At 44.1% G+C, this 17,809-nt stretch overlaps 1 protein-coding gene across 1 annotated transcript in view; it reads left to right on the top strand.

The window, feature by feature from the left end:
- Window positions 1-15,559, top strand: part of LOC142759946 (uncharacterized) — a 47,350-nt gene extending 31,791 nt beyond the window's left edge. The window contains exons 3-4 of the mRNA XM_075862756.1: window positions 13,727-13,864; window positions 14,714-15,559. Coding sequence (XP_075718871.1) covers window positions 13,727-13,864; window positions 14,714-15,312 — 737 coding nt within the window. The 3' untranslated portion in view covers window positions 15,313-15,559. The remainder of the gene's footprint in view (window positions 1-13,726; window positions 13,865-14,713) is intronic.
- The last annotated feature ends 2,250 nt before the right edge of the window (window positions 15,560-17,809 follow it).

Raw genomic sequence — 17,809 nt, 5'->3', positions numbered from 1 at the left:
ATCTGTAGTTTTCATTGGTACCATTTTGGGGTACAAGCGTTTTTTTGATCACTTTTTATTCCATTTTTTGGCAAGCAAGTTGACCAAAAACCATCAATTCTGCCAATGTGTTTTTATTCTTTTTTTGTTATGGCGTTCACCCTGGGCCATAAATGACCAGTTTACTTTATTCTGCGAGTCGGTATGATTACGGCGATACCATATATATATATATTGGTTTTTTTTTGTTTTGCAGCGTTTGCGCAATAAAATCACTTACCGTATTTTTTTGACTATAAGACGCCGTTTTTAGCAAGAATAAATCTTGCTAGAAAGCCCCTGCGTCTTATAGTCGGCAGTCAGGGAACCCGGCAGTGCTGGGCCCCCTGACCACTCCTTACTTAAGCCCTTCCCGACCCGTGATGTGCCGGCACATCATGGAGCGGGGAGGTGATGATATATGCACTGCAGGTGTCAGCTTCTGTATTACCCGGCTCCGCTATCTTCCGGTCACTTCCTGCTTACATGGTCGAGTTACGGAAACAGCGTAACTCGCTGAGCTACGCAGTTTCCGTAACTCCCATAGAACTGAATAGTAGTTACGGAAACAGCGTAGCATGCTACTCTGCTTCTGTAACTGCCATTCACTACTATGGGAGTTACGGAAACAGCGTAGCTCAGCAAGTTACGCTGTTTCCGTAACTCATCCATGTATTGCAGTGTATTGTACCAGCGATCTAATGATCCCTTAGGGGAACTAATAAAATGTGTAAAAAAAAAAACAGATACATTTTCAGGAGTGTAAAAAAATTTTAAAAGTAAAAAAAAAAAAAAATGTTCACATTTTTCCCCAACCACAATGTACAAATAACAAATAATTAAAAAATTGGTATCACTGCATCCGTAAAAGTCCAAAACTGTTACAATATAGCATTATTTGACCCACAGTGAACAGCGTAAAAAAAAAAAAACATTTAAAACCCCAGAATCATTGTCTTTTGGTCACCATAGCGCTAAAAAGAATGAAATAAAAAGTGATAAAAAAATCGTTTGTACCAAAAAAATGGTGCTAATAAAAACGACAGCTCGTCCTGCAAAAAAATAAGCCCTCACAACGCTTAAATGAAATATAAGTTATGGCTCTCAGAATGTGGTGAAACTGAACAAATTATTTTTTTTAACCAATAGTTTTTTCTCTGTAAAAAAAGTAAAATATGAATTTTTTTCCTATTTTCTGTTGTCTAAAACCTGGGTGCTTCTTATAGTCAGGTGCGTCTTATAGTCTGAAAAATACGATAATTATAAAATAAATTGTATTTTGTGTCATCACATTCTGAGAACCATAACTTTTTTATTTTTCAGTCAAAAAAGCTGTGTAAGGGCTTGTTTTTTGCGAGACGGGTTGTAGTTTTATTGGTACTATTTTGGCGTACATGCAATCACTTTTTATTGTGTATTTTGGCAGGGGTGTTTTTTTTTTTTTACTTTTTTTTTTTTTTTGCAGCGTTCACCGTGCGGGAAAAATAATATTACAGTTTTATAGTTGGGGTCGTTATGAACGCGGTGATACCAAATATGTGTGCTTTGTTTTTTTCCTATAATAAAAGACTTATTATAGGAAAAAAAGCATTTTTTGTTTATGTAAGTTATAACTTTTACTTCTACACTTTTTTAAAACATTTTTATTATCTTTTTTTTTTTACTTTTTTTACTTGTCCCACTAGGAGACATTTAGACTTGCAGCTCTGATCGGTGCTGGAATACATTACACTACCTACGTAGTGTAATGTATTCTAACTGTCATTGTGACGTGACAATCACTCTGACAGGAAGCCTATGAGGACCAGCCAGAGGCTGGTCTGCATAGGCTTCTATACATGGCAGCCCGAAGGCCATTGTCTGGCCTCCGGATGCCGTGACAAGGATTGCCAGCCCCCACAAATGCATGTGGGGGCTGCTAATCTGCTCTAAACCTCTCAAATGTGGCGATCGCAATCGACAGCTGCATTTAAGGGGTTAGTTGCCGAAATCAGTGGCCATGGGCCGCTGATCGGCAACACAGAGAGCAGGGCAGACACCCTGCACAGTTAACCACCGCTGCGGTGTAGCGCCACGCGGCAGTTAACTGTTAAAGCGTGGATGTAACCGCACGTCCAGGTGCTCACCTGGACGTGCATTTACGCCAAGGTGCGGGAAAGGGTTAAAATAAAGTTGAGCCTCCCAATAAACAAGTAAAAACACAAATTTCAACACAATACTTTATCCAAAAACATAAAACAAAATAACAGTCACAGGCAGAGTCTGTTAATAAATAAAAATAACGTTATACGAATGATACAAGTCAGGAGAGGATGGTGAAACAGTTGATGGACTTGCCTCCATTCGCTCTGAGGGTGCTTGCGCAGCAGACTGCCAAGGACGTGGATTGGCATAAAGATCGTGTGGATGGCAGTACCCACCACAATAAAAATGTTGAGGTTCCGGAGCTATTTGGCGTTGCAAATATGGACGATGCTGTGGAATAGGAGGAGGTGGTGAAGTATAGCTCTGTGGCACATATGCCTGAGGAGAAGCGTGGCCAAATAGCCGCCAGTGCTCCAATGCAGTAAAGCGCTCAATGGGGTCATTTGGGGGGCATTGCTGCTTCAAATATGGACCGAACAAATGTGTCCACCTCATCCTTAGGCTGATGTCGTGACAAGTACTCTAAAACCCTTGTGTCTGCCTGGGTCGCTGTGGATGGTTCCACTCTTTTTTTTCTTTTTGGTGCAGCTCTGGAGGGAGAAGTATTCTCTGGAGTGGTAGGGCTCTGAAGACTTGGCCCAGGTGATGTCACAGGAATCTAGCAATCCTGTTGTTCCTGTTCTGGACTTGTGGTATCTTCCACATCCCTCTTCGCCACCCTCTCTGTACACTCGTCTTCCTCCTGAATCCACTACGTTGTCCTCTGAGCTAATTTTTAATGAGAAATTATAATTATTAATATTACATGTATTACAGTTTTTTTTCCATCAGGATCAAATTCTGAAATTTGGTGTTTAGGGTACCCTTCAAAGACATTTGTGCAGGTGATATTAGTGGGAAACAAATCTCTCAGACATTTATTACATATTTTGTGCGATATTGATTTTTTACTCTAGATTCGGGAACATTTTTTAAAGGCTAAATTTTCTTTTATATTTTACCCACGAAGTTCCAAAACTGTTTTTTCCCTTTTGTGTTCATTTCACGATGGTATTGGTCCCTGGTGCTTCTCCATCTGACTTTAACCCGTTAGTGACCGCCCCATAGTGTTTTTACGTCGGTCACTAACGGGCTTTATTCCGATGCAATAGACTTTTTACCTCGCTGCATCGGAATAAATAAACAGAGCAGGGAGCTATCAAATCTCCCTGCTCTCAGCTGCCAGAGGTAGCTGACGGCTGGGGGCGAGCCTGCTCGAATGTGTGAGATCGATATTAGTATCGATCTCACCCGTTTAACCCTTCAGATGCGGTGCTGAATAGCGTGCACCGCATCTGAGTGGTTTTGGGGAGAGGGAGCTCCCTCCCTCTCATCCCACTGACACCCGGCAATAAAATCGCCGAGTGTCTGTGTCTCCGATGGCAGCCGGGGGCCTAATAAAGGCGCCCAGGCCTGCCTGTAGTAAATGCCTGCTAGATCATACCCCTGGCATGACCTAGCAGATTCCTGTCCGTTTTACACAGACCGGCATAATACACTGCAATACAGAAGTATTGCAGTGTATTATAAATGCGATCGGATGAAGTCCCCTAGTGGGACTAGTAAAAAAGTGAAAAAAAAAATGAAAAACCCACTTTTCCCCCTTACCAACTGCTTTATTATTAACAAACAAAATAAAGTAAAAAAAGTTACACATATTTGGTATCGCCGCGTCCGTAACGACCCCAACTTATTACATCATTTAACCCGCACGGGGAACGTCGTAAAAAATAAAATAAAAAAACCTGCAAAAATTGCTGTTTTCTTTGAATCCAGCCTTAAAAAAAAATGTTATAAAAAGTGATCAAAAAGTCGCATCTACTCCAAAATGGTACCGATAAAAACTAAAAGTCGTCCCGCAAAAAAAAGCCCTCCTACAATTGCATCTGCAAAAAAATAAAAACGTTACGGCTCTTCAAATATGGAGACACAAAAACAAATAATTTTGAAAAAAAAGTGTTTTCACTGTGTAAAAGTAGTAAAACATACAAAATCTATACAAATTTGGTATCGTTGCAATCGCAACAACCCACTGAATAAAGTTATTGTGTTATTTATACCACACAGTAAACGGCGTAAATTTAGGACGCAAAAAAGTGTGGTGAAATTGCTGTTTTTTTCCTATTCCCCCCAAAAAAAGTTAATAAAAGTTAATCAATAAATTCTATGTACCCCAAAATGGTGCTATTAAAAACTTGTCCCGCAAAAAACAAGACCTTATACAGCTATGTCAACGCAAAAATAAAAAGGTTATAGCTCTTTGAATGAGACGATGGAAAAACGTAAAAAATGGCTTGGTCATTAAGGTCTAAAATAGGCTGGTCATTAAGGGGTTAATATCAAACACTGGAATAGTAAAATAAATATATAACTGCAAAGTAATGCAAAAATATAAAGTGTAGATGTACTATGAGGCCATTTTATTACTTTTAAATATTTGAGTCCGTCTCTATCAGGGCCCCATGTTAGGGCCGGTTCACATCAGCGTTGGCTTTCCATTCAGGGGTTCCGTCTGAGGTTTTCCAGTCGACTGCGCTATTGATTCCATCAAAAAAACGGAAACGTGCCGGAATGGTGACAAATGGAAACCATTAGCAATTTTTCCGTCCTCATTGATATCAATGGTGATGCAAACGGAAGCTAAAGTTTCCGTTTGACTTTCTGTTGAGGGGTTCCACGACGGAAACCTCCAACGGAACCCATGAACGGAAAGCCAACGCTGATGTGAACCGGCCCTTACACAATTAATAAATTATTGACCAAAACCTTGATCAACAGCGACACATGACAAAAGGGAAAAAAAGAGACTGTTTCTATCTGGACAACATGGCTTTGAAAAAATAACAATATCATATTTTATAAAAAATGGGGCAGCTACATACAGTATTTACAGTCTGAACTATGCTTCTACTTACCAAAGTTGTTTCTTTCAGCAGGACTGGCACTAGTCCACTGAGTAAACATGGCTTTTGAAATGGCCTCCCATGCCTTGTCTTTCTTATGACGGTTGTTCTACAAATCAGACCTGCAGTCCCACAACTCAGGCCTCTCCTGGACCAAAGTAATTAACTTCTCAACATCAGTTGACTGAGGCATCACTGCTTGCTTGATGAGAGTTTGCTGCGTACAGAACTGATCTATTCCTCCTCTGCCCACGCTGCAAACAAAGACTGCCCGAATTTGGGATTAAAGAGGCTCTGTCACCCAGTGGCGGATTAAGTAGACCATGGGCCCTGGGCTGTTACCCAAACTTGGGCCCCCCTTCCTCACCGCCGCCCTGCCGCGCCGTAACTATTTTTAACACTACCTTTTTGGGCAAGCATTAACAGTGTTACGATTTCCCTTGTCACAGCGCGGTGTCCCTACATACTGACAGTATCACACTGTGCAGGGACACAACCTCCTGACAAGGGGAATTGTCTATCAGTCCTGGACTGCAGAAAGACTTTTTGTGAAATACAAGGATTCCTATAATAAACATGTCAGGAGAGGTGACAGATTCTCTATAAATCTAGTGACTCACAGGTGACGACGTCTCAGATTCTAGTAGTTTTTTTCCTCTTTTCTTCTCCATCCGGTCCAGCGCTCATGACGACTTCTCCCGGCCATGACTCATTTCTGCAGAATTTGCCACTCAGACGTCTCCTCACTTTTCCAACATTTCCACACCTATAAACGAAAATAAAGTTATCATGGTGCCACATACTGTACCCCTAAATATAATAGCACCAAACACTGCGCCTGAATATAATAATACCACACACTGTAAAACACCACATACACACAGCCCCCTGTACATAGTGCCACACACAGCCCCTGTAGATATTACACACCCCCATAGATATCGCCATACACAGCCCCCTCTATATATCACACATCCCCCCCCATAGAGAGCGTTACACACAGCCCCCTATATAGTGCCAAACAGCCCCCCTGTAGAGAGCGCCACACAGCCCTCCCCCTTGTAAATAGCACCAAAAAGCCCCCCCTATAAAGAGCGCCACACACATACCACTGTGGATAGCACTACACAGCCCCCCCCTTGTATATAGTGGCACACAGCGCTCCCCCTTGTATATAGTGGCACACAGCGCTCCCCCTTGTATATAGTGGCACACAGCGCTCCCCCTTGTATATAGTGGCACACAGCGCTCCCCCTTGTATATAGTGGCACACAGCGCTCCCCCTTGTATATAGTGGCACACAGCGCTCCCCCTTGTATATAGTGGCACACAGCGCTCCCCCTTGTATATAGTGGCACACAGCGCTCCCCCTTGTATATAGTGCCACAAGGTTATGTACACATTTAAAAACTTTATATTATAATATATATATATATATATATATATATATATATATATATATATATATAAAGTATGTGTGTGATTGATTGATTTCATTAAAAAATATTTTCACTTTTTGAGATACAGCTGCTTTGTATCCTGTATCCGTCAGGTCAGCAGGACTGACAGGATCAGTGACACGCAGGATCCACCTCAAATCTATCACATCTAAGATTATAATTTAGCGCAGGGCCCGTTTCACTGATCCCGTCAGTCCTGCTGACCTGACGGATACAGGATACAAAGCAGCTGTATCTCAAAAAGTGAAAATATTTTTTAATAAAACGGAATTACAAGTTGCACCAAACACACATTTTTATAAAAAATAAAAAAAAACGACGTGATTTTTGCGACGTTTTTTCCGTAGACAATTGCTATTTTAGAATTTTTATTCATAAAGTTTGAAAATAATAGTAAAAAAATAAGCTTTTTTACGTTTCAGCTATTTTTTTTGGTAATAACAGTTTTACCCTAAAATAGACCTTTTATTTGTAATCGTCATTGTTTACCGTAAATTTTAATATATTACATGTCTATATTAGGGTAATTGGGTCAGCGCTAGCGTTACAACAATGTTTGGCGGGGGGGGGGAACGTTTTTATTTTGGGGTGGGTATTTTATGTGTATTTATTATTTCTTTTTTTTTTGCACTTTACTTTACTATTTTTTTATTACTATGGTCTGTCCCCCAAAGGTCAAAGAAGACCTTTGGGGAACTTTATATATATTTTTTCTTTATTTTACACCAGGTTTTTCCACTGTAACTGGGGCTGCACAGCAGCCCCAGTTACAGGGGAAATCAGCCCTCTCATAGTGACGATTGGCACTAATAGGGCTGTGCTGGGTCTAGTTAGACCCAGCAACAGTCTGTCACTAACGGCACCCGGTGATCATGTGACCAGTCACATGATCACCGGGAGGAATAGAGACAGCGCCGCTGCTGCTGTCTCTATTCCTATACACAGCGTTCATTGAACGCTGTGTAAGAAGACATCGGAGAAGACAGAAGCAGCGAAAGCTGCTTCTATCCTCTCCTCAGGGTCCCCGGCAGTCACTGACAGCCGGAGACCCGACATTCAGCTGCCCGATCGCGCGGGCAGCAAGTTAAAACCCGAGCCGTAGAAAGTCTATGGCTCGGGTTTTAAGGACCCATCCCTGACCGCTGGCCGTAAAAATACAGCCAGCGGTCGGGAACCAGTTGGGTAGGAGGATAACTAACCTCAGCGCCGGTGACCGCCCGGCTCTTCTCTTCTCTTGCAGCTTTGGAGTAACAGAACAGCCGTCCGTCGCTGTTCTGTTACTCAATGGCGCACTTGTCAGGGAGGCGTGTCCTACCCCTTTCCCGGCCAATTCCCTGCTCCTCCCCTCCTCATCTTCGGAAGTTAGCAGCGCTAGCGCGCTGAATAGGTTTGGAAGATGTGCGGTTCGGGCTGCCATGGGCCCCCTGGGAGCCTCGGGCCCCGGGCGGCCGCCCGAATCGCCCATATGATAATCCGCCACTGCTGTCACCACATTATAAGTGCCCTATTTTCTACATAATGTGATCGTCGCTGTTTGGTCAGCGTCATACACTTCTCTCCACAACGCCCACTTGGTCAAAAGGTAAAAACACGCCCAGTTGGGCATTAAGAAAGTCATTACCATAAATCTAAAATAGGTCATAACTCCATCAAAATTTATCGTTTTTCTAAAAAGAAAAACACTGCTGTAATCTACATTACAGCGCCGATCACATTATGTAGAAGATAGGGCACTTATAATGGAGTAATAAAGCCTCTTTAAAGTCCCAATGTGCTTTGCAACTCTGCGTGAATAACGCACAGGACACGGATGATGCAAGTGTTCAGTGCATTGTTTTCACGCACCCATAGACTTCAATGGGCAACTACTATGCACAAACATGCACCAATATAGGAGATGTGGTGAGTTTCACTCAACGGATTCTCGCTGCATGCAAAATCACGCATGTGTGAATGGCCCCATTGAAATCAATGTGCTGTGCGTTGTTTCAATGCACAGCACACAAACGTGATTCACGCTCGTCTGAATGTCTAAATCTGTGCAGGTACTGATCTGCAAGGACCTTCTAGCCACGCCCCCTCCCAAGAACAGAGCAGCAGATTCATCACTATTAACCCCTGCCTCTCCACACCTCTGATGTCTGATGAGTTCAGAGGAGGGTGAGAGTACTATGGCTGCCAATATCTTGTATTTCTATGGCGAATATTGGGGCACTGTGGTGCCCTATTTTCCGAATATTACGCAGGAAATGTACAGTTAAAGGCAACTTTTTTTTCTCCTCTTTTATGCTACAAATTATGGGTGCGTCTGATGGTCATGTGCGTCCTATAGTGCGAAAAATATGGTATATATACTCACGGAAGCAATAGGTGAGGAAAAATATTGAAGACATTTTCACAGTGTATATGGCACGAAACAATATCACCGTAGAGGCGCACCACTTACTCTACTTTTTTCTTTCCCACCATATCTATTTAGGGTATGTGCACACACACTAATTACGTCCGTAATTGACGGACGTATTTCGGCCGGAAGTCCCGGACCGAACACAGTGCAGGGAGCCGGGCTCCTAGCATCATAGTTATGTACGACGCTAGGAGTCCCTGCCTCTCTGCCGGACAACTGTCCCGTACTGTAATCATGTTTTCAGTACGGGACAGTAGTTCCCCGGAGAGGCAGGGACTCCTAGCATCGTACATAAGTATGATGCTAGGAGCCCGGCTCCCTGCACTGTGTTCGGTCCGGGACTTCCGGCCGAAATACGTCCGTCAATTACGGACGTAATTAGTGTGTGTGCACATACCCTTATAGTACTGGTCTCCTCCTATGAAACAGGGGAACTTTTTGGGCTCCCTCAGGCTTCAGGGTCTAGGTGCGACCACTGCACCCCCAATAGTTAAGCCCATGAGAGCAACAATAAACTATTCTTGAGAAAAGTTTATAGTAGGTCATTATTTAATTCATTTATGCGATTTGCCTGGCATGTGTATTAATGTTCTGTATGTGCCATTGTGAGGCTATGTTTGTCAGTAAAAGTAACCACCTAAATAATTAAAATCAATGACATTTCTGCTGCGTACCCTAAATGAAGCTAGCAATTCTGCACTCCTGTAAATACCATCACTGTAATTGGGGTCCTTGAGATTTATAGCTTGTATATGCAATGCCACCACCATAGGAAATCAATACTAATTTGCTTCCGTTTCCATTATATTTTTTATTTTATTTTTTTGTGACTGGAACCCTTGATTTTTTTTATTCTTCTGCAGCTGCCATCCATGCATTCTTAGTGCATCATCTGTTTTGGTGTTGGTCATGTAAAAGTTTACATATATTGGAATACAGCTGTGACTGGTTAACAGAATTCTTTGTTTTTTTTGTTTTTAACATTAACCCCTTCCCTCTTTAGCCACTTTTGACCTTCCTGACAGAGCCTCATTTTTCAACTCTGACATGTTTCACTTTATGTGGTAATAACGTTGGAATACTTTTACCTATCCAAGCGATTCTGAGACTGTTTTCTCATGACACATTGGACTTTAGGGATCACAGGCTGCCTAAGTTTGGGAGCCATTGACTGTATGTCAGGGTTCCTTTAAGAGTTCAAAGCATACTGAGTGGGTAAAAGGCTAATTGGATAAGGAAAGCACATGGGGGGGAGGGGTTAAGTCAATAAAATGAGGAGACTCCACGCAGTGAGCCTCTTTTCCCGCTTCCTGGCATTGGATAAGAACCCCTAAGCTATTAAGTAGCAAACAGAGGAGTGATCCCTGAGAACATGGCGGAACAAGCATTGTTAGCTTTGCTGAGAGAAAAGATAGAGAAGGAAGGTGCTGCATGGCTTACCCCGCTCCTACGAGGTGGGTCAGAACAACCATGTGGCTCGGTGTCCGAGCCGCGTGCTGACAGCGTGCGGCCTTCCAGGCGGTGCCGTCCGCCTTCGCGTCTAAGCCCATCCCCCACTAGACCCAGAAAACGAGGGAGGGCGCCTTCTAGACAAGCAGCGCAGCTGCATGTAGCAGAGCCAGAAGTGCGCAGTGTGGGGAAAACACTGCCGGCTCGCGGTAGGAGCGTACGTGCTCGCCGCCATGTCTCCCCTCCCCCGGTCCTGGGTAGTCGGCAGGCCGTGGAGGAGAGGCAGCGCACACCCCCGCGTGTAGCAGACGCGGTAGAAAGCAGTAGTGGGACGGCTGGTGTAGATGTGCCGATACCGGCTGCTCAAAAGCCACCTGGCAGGCTTGCTAGGTGGTTTGGGAGGAAACCCAGTATTGTGGCTAGTGACACAGTAGAAGGGAGCTTGGAACATGGTGAAGTTAGCACTCCTACAGGTGTTGCAAGAGACAGTCAGATAGCGGGAGATAGTGAGGAAGACTTCTTTGAGTGTATCCCTGGGACACCGCAAGTTACAGCTAGTGGACAGATAGGCAGATGTGTTTCCGCCGGTGGATCCCACAGAGGTGGGAAGCAGGGCCGTGGAACGGACACATGCTCTGACTCTGGGTCTGATCGATCTGAGAGGCGTGGTAGGAAGAGATATAATGCCCGCAGGTGCCATACTACGAGAGATAGAAAAAGTAGACATAGGCAGCGCTCTCGGAGTAGAGGGTCCAGATGTCGTTCACGGAGCTCGCAGAGGAGTTGGTCGGATTATCGCACGTCCTCGGTTTCAACCGGGGATTCAAGTGATAGATACAGCAGGAAGTCTCGTGGGCACAGACAACGTGGGCGGAGGAGCAGATCGGTTGACAGAAGACGGTGGCAGCGTCAGCAACGGTTGTTCCTCCGCTGCCCACAACGAGGACTCCTGAGGTTCAGCCGGTGGTGCATCAGAGTGGTGAGTTGGCATGAGGTCAAGCATGGATTAAAAGTAAAAATAGTGGTGATGAGATTTATGGGATGTTAAAAAATGTGTTGGAGAAAATGAGCGGGACAGAGATTCCGGTTAATGCACCAGGAGCGGAAGGGCCGCAGCCTGCGCAGGCTATGGGTAACAAAGGTATGTTGCTCAGAGACACATATTTTTGTGGGGTCGCCCCACTGGGGACACATGTAGATAACGATGTGAGAGAAAAAAATCAAAAACTGTGAATATGTAGATATATGGTCGTTAGTGTCGCCTGAACAGTTAACAATAGATAAAGAAAGAAGATTTGATAACACGGAAGATAAAAAACTCAAGGTAGCAAAGACATTTGGGAACTGGATTCAGGCATTTGCTGTCTTGGCTAGCATAATTAGTCAAAATAAGCCAGAGAAAGCTTTCGAATTATTTACTTATTTAGATACAATTTACTCTGCTCACAAATTGCATGGTGGAACGGCATGGTGGAGATACGATGAGGAATTCCGGCGGCGTTTAGCTATACGGCCAGACATAGGGTGGTCTTCAAAGGCCACAGATGTGTGGATTCAGTTAATGATGACGCAAAGACCCCAGAATTCCTTTCTCTCTACCTCTCTACCTCCACCGCGCCCCCTCAGTCCGTGTCTGCCGGTCGCAGACCCGGTGCGTGTTGGTTATTCAATGAGGGGCATTGTAGATTTTTCGCTTCATGCAAATTTAAACACGAGTGCTCCATATGTGGAGGATCACATTCGGCTCTGCGGTGTTACAAGAGAGTTAAGACCGCCACGAGACCAGTGGCCGCAGGTAAGCCAGAGGACGCCGGTGAGCGTCAAAAAGATGCTCCCTTGGCTAGACAGGTACCCCAGGAGACAGGAAGCAGAAATGCTCATTGATGGTTTCACACACGGTTTTTATATACCTCATGTTAGTCAACCTGCCTCGATGTTTGCTGCTAATTTAAAATCCGTTTTATCCCAGCCAATGATTGCACAAGAAAAAATAGATAAGGAAGTTAGTTTGGGCCGTATGGCGGGTCCTTTTATCGAGCCGCCGTTAGCTAACCTTCGAATTTCTCCCCTGGGGCTTGTGCCTAAAAAAGAGCCAGGTAAATTTCGTCTAATTCATCACTTGTCATTTCCATTAGGTGAATCAGTCAATGATGGTATACCAACGGACGAGGCGGCGATGTCGTATATTTCCTTTGACAGAGCGATGCAATTGGTAGCAAAGGCAGGTCCTTTGGCGCTATTAGCAAAATCCGACATCGAGGCCGCTTTCCGCCTTCTTCCGGTCCATCCTGATTGTTTTCACCTTCTGGGGTGTCATTTGAATGGTTTATACTATGTGGACATGTGCTTACCGATGGGTTGCTCCATATCGTGTCGCTATTTCGAAATGTTCAGCTCATTTTTAGAATGGGTTGTGCGTTTGGAAACGGGCAATTCATCTGTAATTCATTATTTGGACGATTTTTTGTTCATAGGTCCTAGGGATGAAGATTTGTGTCTATACACGTTGAATTCTTTCAGGTTCTTTATGAACAATTTTGGCGTTCCGTTAGCCGAGGACAAAACGGAAGGCCCCAATTGGAGCCTTTCCTTTTTGGGTATACAGATTAACACAAGCAAGATGGTGCTCAGCCTTCCGGCGGACAAAATTGACAAACTGAGTGAAGCCATCGGCAGGTGCCTTCTTGCAAAGAAGACTACACTGCATGATCTACAGTCGTTGCTAGGGCAGTTGGCATTTGCATGTAGGATATTTCCCATGGGAAGAGTGTTCTCGAGGAGATTGGCCATGGCAACAGCAGGTATAGCAAAGCCACATCATTTTGTAAGGTTACCTAAATTATTAAAAGATGATTTGAGGATGTGGAAATCGTTTCTGTCATCATATGAAGGTATTTCTTGTTTTATGGAAAAGGAGCTGGGGAATGCGGATTTGCAATTATACACTGATGCGGCTGGAGCTCATGGTTATGGGGCGGTTTTGGACAAAAAATGATCGGCTGGTAAGTGGCCAGCAGATTGGTATAAAAAAAGAGTTTACAAAAAATTTGACGTTACTGGAATTGTTTCCCATCGTGGTGGCGGTGGAGCTTTGGGGAGCGGAGATGGCGAACAAACGGATACTTTTTTGGTCAGATAATGAGAGCACGGTAATAGCCATCAACAAATTGACATCCAGTTCTCTTCCGGTATTAGCTTTACTCAGGCAGTTGGTTTTAAAATGTTTATCGTTTAATGTCGTTTTCAGAGCGTGTCATGTGCCAGGTGTAATTAACGAAATTGCTGATGCGTTGTCTCGTTTTCAGTGGCTTCGTTTCAGGACATTGCATCCTCGGGCGGATCAGGAAGGATATCCTTGCCCTCCGTTTCTCTGGGACCTGCCGGAGAACAACTGGCACCTCTGTTACAGAATTCAATGTCATTAGCAACATGGAATTGCCATGGTAAGGCCTGGTCTGAATGGTTGGCTTGCGCTCATCCTGAAGAAATGATCTTTCCACAGACGTGTTATCAGATTACATTAAGGTATTTAGGTTCGTTAAGGGTAATAGGCATGTCAGCGGCAGCGGCTAGAAAGCGTCTATCCGGGGTTGCCTTTGCGTTAAAATTAATTGGGGTGGAGGACGTGACAAAACGCTTTATTTTTTCCCAGATTTTGAAGGGTTGGAAAAAAGAAATGCGGACGACGGACGGCCGCCGCCCGGTGTCTTTTGTACTACTCCGGCGTTTAGTCGACGCTACGGCTTCGGTATGCGTTTTGGACTTTGAGTCCTGTTTGTTTAATTGTTCTTTTGCGCTTGCGTTTTTCGCAGCCCTTCGGGTCAGCGAATTAGTGTCGGAATCACGAGGGCGTCCATCTGCGTTGTTCGCCGATGATGTGGTTGCGTTATCTGATTCTGTAAAGGTGAGAGTGCGTCGATCAAAAACTGATGTTGAGGGGGAAGGGATATGGTTGACGATTTTTGGTTTAGATGCTCAATTTTGCCCGGTGGGGACCATTAAAAGATACATGTCTATACGGCCGTTGGGCGTCAGTTTTTTGTTGCATCAGGACGGTTCCCCGTTATCAAAATTTCAGTTTGCTTCAGTGTTTAAGAAGTGTCTCGGCAAGGTAGGGGTCCCCCCGAACGAGTTTGGCACTCATTCTTTTAGAATAGGGGCTACCACTATGGCAGATGCAGCAGGTATGACTGAGACAGAAGTTAAAAAATTAGGAAGATGGAAGTCAGATTGTTTTAGAAGGTACATTCGCCCTCATCTGTTAACATGTTGATCTCGAATGTTTTCCACAGGTGTTCGAAGACCGGCGGTTTGGATGATCGGTCATTCGTATATTTACTGGGCAGCCCAGAGGGCGGCATATCACCCGGGAGGTTTGGATCTTGGCTTCAAGCAAGCTGATGTGTACTGGAGGGGTATTCGAGGGCTAAAATGGCTCCAGGTCCTGCCGGAAGTCGTGGCGGTTAGCAGAATGTCACAATCACCGACGGTTTTGGTGATTCACGCCGGTGGCAATGATCTTTGTTCAACTAGAGTGGCCGAATTGATTTCAATAATGCGCTCGGACTTTGAACGATTTGCGGCTTTCTTCCCGGACCTGGTAGTGGTGTGGTCCGAAATTGTGCCGCGGGTTTTATGGAAAGGTGCGAGGAATAAGGCATCCTTGGAGAGGACCCGTCGCCTTTTAAATGTCAGAGTATCCAGGCACGTCAGAGGAAAATGGGACGTGGTCATAAGGCATCGCCAGTTAGAAGGTGACAATCGGGGTTTGATGCTACAAGATGGAGTCCACTTGAATGACATTGGGCTGGACATATTTCTTTCCGGGTTGCAGGATGCCATAGACAGGGCCTTGTTTTTGCTTCAGGGGGTGGGTCGGAGTGAGGTGTAGTAGTACACCCGACTCCATTTGGCGTGTTCGGAGGCTCTTGTTCCGTTCGTTGAAGGGGTATTTGTAAATACGGGTCACCTGACGAAACAACTAAGACATGCCCACCGAGGAGACGGTGGCCGGCATGCGAGGTGATAGTCATCGGAATATCAAGATAATATAGAATACGCAATGAACGGACAAGGTTTCCCTTTTGTTTATAAAATTGTTAATAAAAGCTGTGGCCACCCCCACTTTTTCTCCACAAGTTGTCTCTGTGTTTATTAAAGTGTTTAGTTAAACATCACTCAGTAGGGGTCACAAGGTACATGCAGTCTTAGGGATCACAGGCTGCCTAAGTTTGGGAGCCATTGACTGTATGTCAGGGTTCCTTTAAGAGTTCAAAGCATACTGAGTGGGTAAAAGGCTAATTGGATAAGGAAAGCACATGGGGGGGGAGGGGTTAAGTCAATAAAATGAGGAGACTCCACGCAGTGAGCCTCTTTTCCCGCTTCCTGGCATTGGATAAGAACCCCCGCCCGCCCGCCCATTTTGTTCATTAGTTTGTGTGAGCTTGTTGTTTCCAATGCATTCTTGTTGGTAATTTTGCTTTTCATTTGTCACAGCTGGTGTGTTCGGAGGCTCTTGTTCCGTTCGTTGAAGGGGTATTTGTAAATACGGGTCACCTGGCGAAACAACTAAGACATGCCCACCGAGGAGACGGTGGCCGGCATGCGAGGTGATAGTCATCGGAATATCAAGATAATATAGAATACGCAATGAACGGACAAGGTTTCCCTTTTGTTTATAAAATTGTTAATAAAAGCTGTGGCCACCCCCACTTTTTCTCCACAAGTTGTCTCTGTGTTTATTAAAGTGTTTAGTTAAACATCACTCAGTAGGGGTCACAAGGTACATGCAGTCTTATGTTACTGGCAAAATGTGCTCGATATGTTCAGTATTTAGTTGTGAAAAACACCAAAATTTAGCGAAAAATTTCAAAAATTAGCATTTTTCTCAACTTAAAGAGGCTCTGTCACCAGATTTTGCAACCCCTATCTGCTATTGCAGCAGATCGGCGCTGCAATGTAGATTACAGTAACGTTTTTATTTTTAAAAAACGAGCATTTTTGGCCAAGTTATGACCATTTTCGTATTTATGCAAATGAGGCTTGCAAAAGTACAACTGGGCGTGTTGAAAAGTAAAAGTACAACTGGGCGTGTATTATGTGCGTACATCGGGGCGTGTTTACTACTATTACTAGCTGGGCGTTGTGTATAGAAGTGTCATCCACTTCTCTTCACAACGCCCAGCTTCTGGCAGTGCAGCACTGTGACGTCACTCACAGGTCCTGCATCGTGTCGGCACCAGAGGCTACAGATGATTCTGCAGCAGCATCGGCGTTTGCAGGTAAGTCCATGTAGCTACTTACCTGCAAATGCTGATGCTGCTGCAGAATCAACTGTAGCCTCTGGTGCCGACACGATGCAGGACCTGTGAGTGACGTCACAGTGCTGCACTGCCAGAAGCTGGGCGTTGTGAAGAGAAGTGGATGACACTTCTATACACAACGCCCAGCTAGTAATAGTAGTAAACACGCCCCGATGTACGCACATAATACACGCCCAGTTGTACTTTTACTTTTCAACACACCCAGTTGTACTTTTGCAAGCCTCATTTGCATAAATACGAAAATGGTCATAACTTGGCCAAAAATGCTCGTTTTTTAAAAATAAAAACGTTACTGTAATCTACATTGCAGCGCCGATCTGCTGCAATAGCAGATAGGGGCTGCAAAATCTGGTGACAGAGCCTCTTTAAATGTATCTGCTTGTAAGACAGGCAGTTATAACACACAAAATTGTTGCTAACTAACATCCCCCATATGTCTACTTTAGATTAGCATCGTTTTTTGAACATCCTTTTATTTTTCTAGGACATTACAAGGCTTTGAACTTTAGCAGCAATTTCTCACATTTTCAAAAAAATGTCAAAAGGCTATTTTTACAGGGGCCAGTTCAGTTGTGAAGTGGCTTTGAGGGCCTTATATATGAGAAACCCCCAAAAAGTCACCCCATTTTAAAAACTTCACCCCTCAAAGTATTCAAAACAGCATTTAGAAAATGTCTTAATCCTTTAGACTTTTCACAGGAATTAAAGCAAAGTAGAGGTGAAATTTACAAATTTCATATTTTTTTGCAGAAATTAATTTTTAACCCAATATTCTTTATAACATAGAAAGTTTTACCAGAGAAATGCAACTCAATATTTATTGCCCAGGTTCTGCAATTTTAGGAAATATCCCACATGTGGCACCATTTGGCTTTTGGAGTTCACATTTAGCAGGAATGGTTTCCGGAGGCCATGTCACATTTACAAAGCCCCTAAGGGGACAAACAGTGGAAACCCCCACAAGTGACCCCATTTTGGAAACCACTCCCATTGAGGAAATTATCTAGGGGTATAGTGATCGTTTTGACCACACAGTTTTTTTGCAGAAATTATTGGAATTAGGCC

This window comes from Rhinoderma darwinii, chromosome 4 (genome assembly GCF_050947455.1).
Source record: "Rhinoderma darwinii isolate aRhiDar2 chromosome 4, aRhiDar2.hap1, whole genome shotgun sequence".
In the NCBI taxonomy this organism is placed as follows: Eukaryota; Metazoa; Chordata; class Amphibia; order Anura; family Rhinodermatidae; genus Rhinoderma; species Rhinoderma darwinii.
Note: the sequence above shows the minus strand (reverse complement) of the source record. Positions and strands in the feature narration are given on the sequence as shown.